Source organism: Petromyzon marinus, chromosome 1 (genome assembly GCF_048934315.1).
Source record: "Petromyzon marinus isolate PM22_M1 ecotype Great Lakes invasive population chromosome 1, UKy_Petmar_22M1.pri1.0, whole genome shotgun sequence".
Lineage (NCBI taxonomy): Eukaryota > Metazoa > Chordata > Hyperoartia > Petromyzontiformes > Petromyzontidae > Petromyzon > Petromyzon marinus.
Genome location: NC_133667.1, coordinates 33848579 through 33861060, shown reverse-complemented (window position 1 = coordinate 33861060; position 12482 = coordinate 33848579). Strand labels below are relative to the sequence as shown.

General features: G+C 45.3%; 1 protein-coding gene across 1 annotated transcript; it reads left to right on the top strand.

Moving 5' to 3' along the window:
• The first annotated feature begins 1160 nt into the window (after positions 1-1160).
• On the top strand, positions 1161-8721 carry GALT (galactose-1-phosphate uridylyltransferase). The gene is made up of 11 exons (XM_032950172.2): positions 1161-1377; positions 3052-3221; positions 3727-3802; positions 3892-3940; positions 4548-4677; positions 4781-4837; positions 5080-5202; positions 7141-7273; positions 7378-7461; positions 7833-7990; positions 8417-8721. Exons 1-11 carry the CDS (start codon positions 1338-1340, stop codon positions 8474-8476), a joined length of 1080 nt encoding a protein of 359 aa, XP_032806063.1. The 5' UTR covers positions 1161-1337; the 3' UTR covers positions 8477-8721.
• Positions 8722-12482: the final 3761 nt, after the last annotated feature.

Genomic DNA, 12482 nt, shown 5'->3' with positions numbered 1-12482 from the left:
ACTTAACTTCCGTAAACAAATCCGCCCACGTGATCGTCGTCGGCTGTCATTGGAGTTCGGGTGTCGGCCCCCTCCAGCCATCGCCCCACCCACACGCCGCCGCTGCCCCCGCCCCCCCTAGCCCCCACCCCCCTAGCCCCCACCGCCGCCGCCGCTCTACCCACCAATAGCGAGCGGCTTTCGGCGTTAAAGAGGTGGGGGCGAGCAGCGGGGGCGGGGCTACAGCTGCTGCATCTACCGCTGATCTCAGTCACCACCACACCCAAGCACCCCCACGATCATCTCAGTCAGCCAACCCACGGCACCTTGCTGGGTTTTTTTTCCAGTTTATTTATTTTGGTATAGCCCTGTGAGCCATTCGGCTCTTGAATCGGGTGCAACCACAACAAAAAACACGAGACCTCCTCCTATCAGCAGTGAGCCTTCGACACTTCACGCCAAAGTCTCAAAGTGCACCTGGCCTGGCACAGGCGCCGTGGTGACGTCACCGTCACTTCGTGGCCAATGGCGAGGTATTGGTGAGGTGGGGGCGAGCTCCTCACAGAACCCAGCCTGCTGGTTAAACCCAGGATGGATCAATAAAGAATTAAAGCTTTCGTGACTGCATAAAATTACTCTGTTTTTTTTCGGTAAAGTCACGTATGTAGAAATACAATAAAATTATATTAAAACAAAACAATCACCAGGATGGATCATCGTAGGCATGCCAGCCTGAATGTCTCTAACCGGCGCAGATGTTCCATTAGAGGGGATCCACGTTTCACAAGCATCGAGAAGGGAGGGCATGACTGTGGCACCCACCACCACAACCAACACTCCCCCACAACAACACCCCTCACCACCACCAACACACCCCCCACCACCAATACCCACCACCACCAACACCCCCCATCACCCCCCCCCCCACCACCAACACCACCAACACCCACCAACACCCCCCCCCCACTACCAGCAACACCCCCCCCCCACCACCAACACCCCCCCCACCACCAACACCAACACCCCACCACCAACACCCCCCCCCCCACCACCAACACCCCCACCACCAACACCACCAACACCCTCCCACCACCACCAACACCCTCCCACCACCACCAACACCCTCCCACCACCACCAACACCCTCCCACCACCACCAACACCCCCCCGCCACCCCGCGAGACCGACCAATGAGACGCTATCCCGGAAGTCCGGGCGGGCGTTCCGCGTGGTAGCGGCGAACAAGTGTCGCTTTCACTGCACTCTTTACGGGTTGACTATTTCACACTCACTGTTAAGGGTTTTTTTTACCTTTTTAATTTTTATTTCGAATATTTGGTGCTTTGCTTTAGTTCTCAGATGGCCGAAGCAGCTTCAAGTAACCAATTTGACCCCTGCGGTAAGTTAAGTCACTCGTAAGTGACACTGCACTGGACCGCTATGTTGGCTACACTTCCTACTCGATTTGAGTCTTATTTGCGTGCTGTAATTGATTAAAACAAACATGTAATTAACGTGTTATTGATGTAAGTCGACAGCTGCGATAGGCTACATAGGATATACCTTAGACACCGGCTGGTAGACTTGACAATAGCTTGGGGATCTAGCATAAGACAAATGTGTGAGGGGGGTGTTGTGGCGTTATCAACACCATTGATTAGACGAGATAGGGTTCGTAGATTTTAATACTTTGAATGACCCATCCTAAACAAGGCGAGGCTGCGGCTTGACTGTTATTTTATTGGGAGCAAAGTTAATTTCGGCATGCAATACAGTTTTATGGTACTGCAACCCCTACGACGAATACCAATGTTTTTAATTAAGTTCGAATTGCATTGCTTACGCACGTAAACGATCATAGTTGACTGTAAACGTCGTTACTTGGGGCGTGAACGTATTTTGCTGTGTAATGTGTGAACGTATGATGATTGATCCTTATTGCGGTACCCCGGGGTACCATATAATACAAAATGACCGAGGCAATTAAATATTTTATTTATAAACAACTATTTTTGTCCAGGGGTGTTACTTAAAACTCATTGATCCGAGAAGCTCTTTTGAATGACCTTTCCACGTGACAGCACAAAGACATCACGTGACCTGCGTGCCCGTAAATACTTCTTTATACGATCGACATTACCAATCAACGTGGTTAGGGGATCACATGGAGGCTCAATGATTAACATTGCAATTCGCGTTACTGCAAAGAGCTACGGCATAGAGAACACGAGTTACTGTCACTATGCAAAAAGGGTTCTAAAAAAATGATTGGTCTAACGTCTCAAAGCAGGATATCCTGCATTGTCCTTAAGTCTCAATGGGGATTTATGTAAATATACTGTATACGTTCTGATTTACTTCAATACATGGAATAAATGTGTGTGGAGCAGTGGTTCAATAAGTCTACACCTCAATCCTAGCAACGGTTTGATTTCCTCTAAAGCACAACATCGGTGGAAAGTGGAATCCGCCACTCTCCTGACCCTCTCCTAGATGTTATTCAGCCTTGAATAGCAACATCGGTGGAATAACATCTGGCAAGACAAAGACAGCCGGGTGTGGTGCTGACCACACTACTCTGCCAAGTTCAGTTCATTTATTTGGTATAGCCCTGTGAGCCATTCGGCTCTTGAATCGGGTGCAACCGCAACAAACAAAAACATGAACAAGAAACATCTTCAAGTGACTACGCGGAACAGAAAAATCCAGGAAAAAACAGCAAACTCTTCCAGAAAAAGCACCGTATATAAATGCTGTGTGCAAAAAATCCCAGTGGGATGCAAGTCAAACAATAACAACCATAAGACAATTTAGATTAAAGTTATCAGTCTAACTCTGTACAACAACAAACAAATATGCCTAATCCAAAACGTTTTCGAAATCACCAAAATAAAGCTAGAAAAGCAACGTAACAGTGATCATAGGAACTTTGATTCAAATTTAACAATAAACGATATACATGACATGTACGACCAAACTTTGCAGCCATAAGCAAAAATTGCCTCGCCTAATAAGTGCTCGCCAACAGCACTTGGTGATCTTGCATGTGCCTGCGCGTGTGCGCATGTGACAGAGCACCAGCATATCCGCTACAACCCGCTGCGCGATGAGTGGGTCTTGGTGTCCGCGCACCGCATGCTGCGGCCGTGGCAGGGTCAGGTGGAGCACGTGGCAGACAGCGAGGTGCCACGCAGGGACCCGGCAAACCCACTCTGCCCGGGCGCCGTCCGTGCTCTCGGACAGGTGAACCACCTGGCCCCAGTACACCTGGGTGCACTTCACTTGCCCAATGGAAATGCGGTTTTGCAGAGTTTGAACTTTGTTGTTTTGTTGTTGTTGTCGCATAGGTTAACCTCTAATTGCAATTCAGTGTTGTCATTTTGGCTCGTTTTAGTGCTTGGTTGTGGGCAGCAGAGGGCAGTGTAGAGAAAAAAATCAATGTGCTGTACCTCATTGCTGAAACCGCTGTGCTCCCCCCACTAACGCACACTGACCATAATGGTGTGATGTATGTTCATATAACCCTTACTACTAACACGGCATGGACAGGCCCTCATCCAGCAGTTTAATGAAAAGGCCGATACATGTATATGTTTTATGTACTACCACTGGTCTGAATCAGACCCACATGAGTGTTTCAGCTCACAAACATCACAGTTCACCATCCCTCAATGATAGCCCACTGGCATGTATATGGGTGCAAGTTGCATTGTTTAAAGTGTGCGCTTTTATTATTGCATTCTCACAGGTAAACCCTGATTATGAAGGCACATTCACGTTTGATAATGATTTCCCAGCCTTGCAGCCTGATGCTCCGAGCCCAGGTAAGGATCAAGCATTTTAAGCACAGCATTCTGTATGTTATGTTGCAGAGACATCCATTAATGCTTGCACCACACCTTGTGTTCCACAGGCCCAAGTGAGCACCCACTGTTTAGGACAGAGGCTGCCAGAGGCAATTGGTAAGACTGGTAAATTTGAGCACAACCTATAAAATATTTGTTTTCCCTTATAGTTGGCTACGTACAGTGTGACAGAAGTTCAACATAAAACAACCCTGGACATTTGTGTTTTAAAATACTACGAAGACAAACTGGGAGATTGTTTGCTTGCCTTCTTTTAGACGAAGTATTTTGCACGTCTTGTCATACTCTATACACCCATCTCTGGCCGTCTACGTGAGATCCAGATTTCGTCTTTGTCGGACATGGTGTGGCTGAGATGGAGCATACCGTTCGTTGCTTGGTCTCATCATGTTTGTTGCAATGTTGAATAAAACTCCACAAATAAACGTTGGGCATGTGGCTTGGTTCCCCTCGGTTGACCCTGCCCACCAGATTCTCTGTGCTCAAGTTCCTCATGGGTGGAAAGTGAGGATGAGGGTTCATCAGATCGACCGTTAATATAGAGACTTGTGGATGTGAAAGGCGCTTACTTTGGGGACTATTTAAGAAGTGACCCTAGGGGTTGGCATCGGATGATGCATGCTGCTGCATGCTGTTTCAATTCCATAATTGCCACTGATCACTAATTAACATTGGTGATATTTCTTCTGAATGAACTCCACAGTAAGGTGATGTGCTTCCACCCGTGGTCTGATGTCACATTGCCACTGATGTCCATTCCTGAGATCCGCGCAGTGATTGACAAGTGGGCAGACATCGTTACAGAACTTGGATCGCAATATCAGTGGGTACAGGTAAGCACTGCCACGTGGTTCTTCCAGACAATGTTAAAATAAAATTTAACTTTGTCAATTTAGTTCAAGAAACAGCAACGTAAAATGTTTGTTTCTTTTGTAGATTTTTGAAAACAAAGGAGCTGTAATGGGATGTTCCAACCCTCACCCTCATTGTCAGGTATCAAACATTGCTATTTAATTTTCTAATAAATTCATGTTTATCACTGTATCACATTAATATGTACATTATGATTACATTTAATTATTCTGGCCCTATTACTGGCATGACTAATATTAATGGTTGCTTGTTATTGATACTGGCTGTTGATCAGCATCACTAAAATTGTCACCAAACAGTCCTTGGCATGTGTAATATTTTGATACAAATGCCTTAATTTGCAGTGAACCTGTGGTGTGCAGGTGTGGGCGAGCTCCTTTCTGCCCAATGAGCCACGTATAGCAGACAGGACTCAGAAAGCCTACTACAATACCAACGGAGTTCCAATGCTTCTACAGTATGCACAGATGGAGGCCGAGAAGAAGGTATGAACAGCTCTGTTTTGTAAATGTAAAAAAATATATTGTTTTTGACAGGCATGTTTAGGATCAAATAGATCCAGGGTGGACAGGAAAAGTTGGAACGTTCTTTGAAACACGCATCTAGTTAAACAAATGCTTGTTGGGGCTTGAGAACACGTGTTGGTTTTTATAGTCTTATGAGAATACCATGACACACATACAGTGAGGGAAAAAAAGTATTTGATCCCTTGCTGATTTTGTACGTTTGCCCACTGACAAAGAAATTATCAGTCTATAATTTAATGGTAGGTTTATTTGAACAGTGAGAGACAGAATAACAAAAAAATCCAGAAAAACGCATGTAAAAAATGTTGTAAATTGATTTGCATTTTAATGAGGGAAATAAGTATTTGACCCCCTCTCAATCAGAAAGATTTCTGGCTCCCAGGTGTCTTTTATACAGAGATTAGGAGCACACTCTTAAAGGGAGTGCTCCTAATCTCAGCTTGTTACCTGTATAAAAGACACCTGTCCACAGAAGCAATCAATCGATCAGATTCCAAACTCTCCACCATGGCCAAGACCAAAGAGCTCTCCAAGGATGTCAGGGACAAGATTGTAGGCCTACACAAGGCTGGAATGGGCTACAAGACCATTGCCAAGCAGCTTGGTGAGAAGGTTACAACAGTTGGTGCGATTATTCGCAAACGGAAGAAACACAAAAGAACTGTCAATCTCCCCCGACCTGGGGCTCCATGCAAGATCTCACCTCGTGGAGTTGCAATGATCATGAGAACGGTGAGGAATCAGCCCAGAACTACACGGGAGGATCTTGCCAATGATCTCAAGGCAGCTGGGACCATAGTCACCAAGAAAAAATTGGTAACACACTACGCCGTGAAGGACTGAAATCCTGCAGCGCCCACAAGGTCCCCTTACTCAAGAAAGCACATCTGAAGTTTGCCAATGAACATCTGAATGATTCAGAGGACAACTGGGTGAAAGTGTTGTGGCCAGATGAGACCAAAATGGAGCTCTTTGGCATCAACTCAACTCGCCGTGTTTGGAGGAGGAGGAATGCTGCCTATGACCCCAAGAACACCATCCCCACCGTCAAACATGGAGGTGGAAACATTATGCTTTGGGGGTGTTTTTCTGCTAAGGGAACAGGACAACTTCACCGCATCAAAGGGACGATGGACGGGGCCATGTACCGTCAAATCTTGGGTGAGAACCTCCTTCCCTCAGCCAGGGCATTGAAAGTGGGTCGTGGATGGGTATTCCAGCATGACAATGACCCAAAACACACGGCCAAGGCAACAAAGGAGTGGCTCAAGAAGAAGCACATTAAGGTCCTGGAGTGGCCTAGCCATTCTCCAGACCTTAATCCCATAGAAAATCTGTGGAGGGAGCTGAAGGTTCGAGTTGCCAAACGTCAGCCTCGAAACCTTAATGACTTGGAGAAGATCTGCAAAGAGGAGTGGGACAAAATCCCTCCTGAGATGTGTGCAAACCTGGTGGCCAACTACAAGAAACGTCTGACCTCTGTGATTGCCAACAAGGGTGTTGCCACCAAGTACTAAGTCGTGTTTTGCAGAGGGATCAAATACTTATTTCCCTCATTAAAATGCAAATCAATTTATAACATTTTTGACATGCGTTTCTCTGGATTTTGTTATTCTGTCTCTCACTGTTCAAATAAACCTACCATTAAAATTATAGACTGATCATTTCTTTTTCAGTGGGCAAACGAACAAAATCAGCAGGGGATTAAATACGTTTTTCCCTCACTGTAGGTATTGCTGAATGAAGATCAGGATTGGAAACACACAACCACACCCAACAGCCAACCTCACCTATAGTAAAATACATTTATATATTTACGCGATCTAACCCAAAAACTTATATTATAGCACACAAGAGGTCCGACCTTGCAGCTGTTAATACTGTGGATCATCACAGGAGCGTGTGGTGGTGGAGAACTCAGACTGGCTGGCAGTGGTGCCATACTGGGCCACGTGGCCCTTCCAGACTCTGCTGCTGCCACGCAGACACGTCCAGCGTTTAACCGACCTCACCGCATCGGAGAGGGACAGTAAGGCTTGGCACATGCACCATTGACACAAATGTCCTATGCCACTTAATTCAAGCAATTTTATCTATGCCCTGGCTGATGATGTTTCTGCTTGTGCCTTTAAGGTTTGGCAGAAGTCATGAAGCGGCTTTTGACGAAGTATGACAACCTCTTTGAGAATTCCTTCCCGTACTCAATGGGATGGCATGGTGAGATGGTTTTACTTTATTTGGAATGTATACACTTACAAAGCAGCACGCTTTTTAACAAACATTTCAATCTACATTTGAAATTCTGAGTCAATACAGAGCTAATTAAACCGTTTTTCTGGCCTTGTGTTACCTTTACAAGTGGTGAATTAGGGACAGTGTGGTGTGTATGTACAGCTGTCTTGCATCGTCATTGAAGGTACAATACTACATTGATCTTATTGGTCTTCTTTTAATGGCCAAATATTCAAATGTTTATTGAAAAAACAGATAGTGTTTGTAAGCAGGTAGGAATTATTGTATTTCAGGTAACAAACCCAACATCCGAGGTTGACAAATATATTTTTTCAAACCCGTAATCGTGGTGACAGGGGCACCGACGGGAGAGTGGCTGACTGAGGGCAACTGCGACCACTGGCAACTGCACGCACACTACTACCCTCCCCTACTGCGTTCTGCCTCCATCCGCAAGTTCATGGTTGGATACGAAATGCTGGCTCAGGCACAGAGAGATCTCACTCCTGAGCAGGTTTGTGTACCACCGAATGCACAAGACATATTAGAATGATTATTCTTCATGTCAAGCATTACAATTATTTGTCAGTGAAATTTGGCATAAAACTAATATTTATTGCTTGCAATACAATATTGCTTTGAAGCAGGCTGAAAATATAATTGCATTCATGATCATGAGCAAACATTGCTTTTAGTTAAATAATAATATTAACAATGCGAATTGTCCAAATTGGCTTAAAATCCAAAATTGGTCAAATATGTTCATCTTTTTATTCTCCTACAATATTTCTCATATACGCTTTCAAGAAATACAGTTATGTCAAGATCTCTGATGAATGGCCATTGACATAAAAGACCATAAATGCAAGTGGCCTGTGGAAGACTCTTACACTTTCAAGTCTTGTTGACACACGTCCACCCATACTGCATCTTTCCACAGGCAGCTGAACGGCTCAGGAGCCTGCCGAAGGAGCACTACAAGATGAAGAAAGCGCCTTGAAACCCCCATTTCGCTATTCCTGCCCAGGCCATGTGGCTTTAATCTTAAAAAGAAATGACCCTTTCTGAAAGCGTAATTGAAGTGCTATACAAATATATGACGGTGCTGACTGAATAAAAGTCCGATTTTTTGTTGTTCTTTGGACATGTCAGGAATAAATCATGAGATTGTTATATCGTATACATGTACGCATTTATTTCTCCAATTCAACTTTTCAAAAGACATCTAATAAAGCTATGAACAACTCTGGTGAAAGTGTACCTCCTTGGCTGACTGATGTATTATTGTATTATGTATTATCAAATGTAGTATTGGCATTTTGTGTAGTAACTTCTTGTGTATCCGTTCCATTTTGTCCTAGTTTTTTTCCCCTATTTTTTATCATTTCGGCCTAGGTTTGTGAGAGCTTGGATGAATGCATTAAATTCCACCGAATCGAACGTTTTTTACGTAAAAAAAACCTCAGAATAATGGTATTTGTTGATATTCAGTCGAAATACCCCCCCCCCCTCAACCCAGCTTATGTGGTTGAGTGATGCATTTAATAAAATGCTAATGCATATCAAATTCTTTAAGTTTCGTTTCATCAGTCTTTTTTTATGGAAGGCACGCACAAGTAACAAGCTCCCCTAGCCAGTTGTTAAATGTGGGCCAGGTTCAATAATTAAAAACATTAGTGGTTACATCGCAAGAACTAGAAATGGTGACGGATTGCAGAGACCTTCATCCAGCAGTGGATACATCGTAGTTGACGATTTTAGTTTGTAATCACGCATAGCAGTGTAAATGTGCAATACTGCATTTATTAATTATATACAGTATTTAATTGCATCTAAAATACAAGAAGGAAACGTGGAATAATGGACACGTGCCCAGTAAAACGAACAAAAGCACAAATCACACTTGTGTATGTGGCAACAAAGATTCGGACTTACCCAGTTGTTCACCGGAGCAAAAAAGAGCATGAATAATTAATTGCAGATGTTAACGCTGACGTGTGGATAACATTTAAAAGGCTCAGAATATAGGCGACGTGAACTCCCTGTCTGCCACTGCTGTTTTGCACTTGCTCCGCAGAGTGCATTGAGCCAAGGGTTTGGAGAATAAAGGCAGAGGACGAGCTTTATACACTGCCTTCTCTTTATGCTCTGGTTTTCCCTTATTAAATTTGGAGCCAATCGGCGTCCAGCAATTTCCGTGACATTTTTTTTTCGAACCACGAGGCTCTAGAAAGCCACTTGTTTACCGATTAAAGACCCGCAGCAAGGTCGCCTGTCCATTGTCGCTTTTGTTCAGCAGCTGAGCAGCTGAGAATGCTTCCTCAACGCACCTCACTGCTGCTTTTTTATATATATATTCCGACATTTCTGATGCAATGAATGGTTTTGACATTTAATCGCCTATTTAAATAACAATTCGAGTACTCGTTATTTTTCATCCGTGGCTTTACTTGCAAATACACGATTATGAAAGTGTATTTTATGTGCCGTATACGATAACTATTACAGTCGAGTGTTGAGAAACAAACGTGGAGATTCGCAGTCGGGTTTCTACAAATGTCTTCGTGTTCATTAAAAGTATACCAAGATGTTCAATAACTTGTTCTAAAATGCCCAAAAATATATCTGTTCCTGTTTAACTTCCTGTAAAAAAATACGCAATTTTCAAGCTATTTTTTTTTTTGACAGGGCTCAGCCAGTGGTGTAAATTTCACATTTCTTATCATATTCATTGGACGGAGGTGGCTGTTGATTAATAGGTTAACGAGATTTATATTTGCAATATTCTACAGTACCTATTAAACGCAAAAACACATGCGTCAAGTGCAAACATATGTAGTGACAGAGAATCGGTCACGTAGCAGCATAGCGCTGGCTGCTGGCAGGGAAGGGGATCTGCAGCTTGCAGCAGCCCTGACTGACAGCAGGGCACGTGATAGACCAGAGAGGGGTGTAGGGGAAAGGTTACGGAAGGGGCACATCGAGAACCTGCTAGTAGGTTACAGAAGGGGGGCGTGGCCGGGTTGGAGCCAGGCCACGCCGACAGTATAAGAGCGGTCCCGGGAGGGGAGCTCAGGGCTGTCGTTTGGAGTGGGATCCCCGTCGTTGCTGTTGAAGATCGTCGCCATCGTCGCTGTCGTCTCGTCGCTGTCGTCTTCACCTGATATAGCGCTGCAAGACGGTAGTTGACTGTCTCAGTTCAGCGCCGTCAGTGTCAGACGGCTAGTGTTGTGTATAGGCTCGCAACTTACGTAGAGTTGTGTATAAACGAGAGGGATAAGTGTGTATCAGCGTAGGGTGTGTATTGTGCAAAGGGTGGTCGGTTAAATAAAATAACTGCCTCCAAGAAATTGCGTCTCTAAGTAAGTCACTACACATGTGTAGTGGGTCCCACGGAGTCAGACACTTGTAACTTTGAGGCAACACGTTTATTATACACCCCATCAGGGTAACTACATAAACTACATAAACACTCGGGATAACTATGTGGTAACTACCACGGAGCTAGACCTCAACAAGGTCACTATAGAAACGGGTGAGGTCAGTAAAGTACTGCCTGACCCACGATGTCGAATGTGACGACCGAAGAGCGTAGCACGTCAGTTTGATTCCAGAAGACAGCCGAGAACGCTCCCAGGACTGCCCCTTTATCCTCCTGAGCGTGGCCTCGCTCCGCCCTCGGCCTCGCTCTGCCCTCGGCCACGCCCCTTTCGGGATCTTCCCAGAAGGTTCTGGGATTCTGGCCCCCACCCTTATCCTCTGCAGGTCACGTGCCCTCTTGGGTTCACCTAGACTCTCACGTATGCCATACGTACTCTGGTGACAGAGAGAGGCTCTAAGACGCAGTTACACTCTTCTCTCAGTAGCTGGCCCAACGCCATAGTGACTCAATCATAGTCACTACACATGTGTAGTGACTATGATTGTCGCTGTGTGGTGCCGAGCTTACGAAGCCACGGCGGATAATGTGTTGGCATTATGTGTAGCCCACTTACTGGGCGTAGTACCAGCCCTAGCAGGGCTTGGGTGAGCGCTGGTCAGCGCGGAGGCACCACGTACAGTGTGCGGTGCGGGCTCCCGGTGAGGGAGCGAGAGGGAGCGTCAGTCAGCCAGGGTTACGTTGGGGCATGATACGCTGGTTGACCTGCCGACACGTGACCGGATGATATTGGATGGGGGCCACTGGTGGACAGGGGCTGCTGGGCGGTCACGTGGTCTAAAAGAGCTCTCGGGGAGCCTTCGGGAAAGAGCTCGAGAGATCTAGAAGGTGGGCGGGGCGAGGGGCGGAGCCAGCCCCTACCCAGGCCGATATAACGGGGGCCCCGTGAGGGGCTCGGGGTTCTTCGTGTTGCTGGTGATGAAGATCCACGTCGGGTAAAAGAAGCCTCTAGCCACGCGGTCCGGGACCCAGCTTGTGGTCCGGGCCGGGATAGCGAACCGTGTCTAGTTCTGCCATTGCGTGGCTAGATGAACATTCAACACCCAAGTGTAGGTTGTGTTACGTTATGTTGATTTATTGAATAAATAGTGTTGCTCCTCAGACAACATCTGCGACTCCGTTGGACTCACTACACATGTACTGCAATAAGCATACGGTATCATAGTACTGTACTAGTTTAGTTGACGTGACAAATGTCAACATTCACTTTTATTTTCTCTTGGTGTCAACATACATGCATTTTTACGGTGGACACCCTTGCAAACGAGATATTCCATCTCAAGGGATTTTACGCATACATTTACTAAGTGAAGAAGAAGGAAAAAAGGTTGATAAGATAACCAATGTGTGGTGCAAGTTGGTTGAGATAAAAACCGGTCTGGCATATTGACAACTCGTCCGTTCTAGATTTGAAGCTTTCGTGACTGCAATAATTTATACTCTTTGGTTTTATTCGGTTAAGTCACGTAGGTAAAAAATGTAAAATTAAATAAAAGAAACAATTAAAACACGACGTTTCGGAGGCAACACAAGCTTCCGTCTTCAGGTGGAAACAGTCACAGCACTT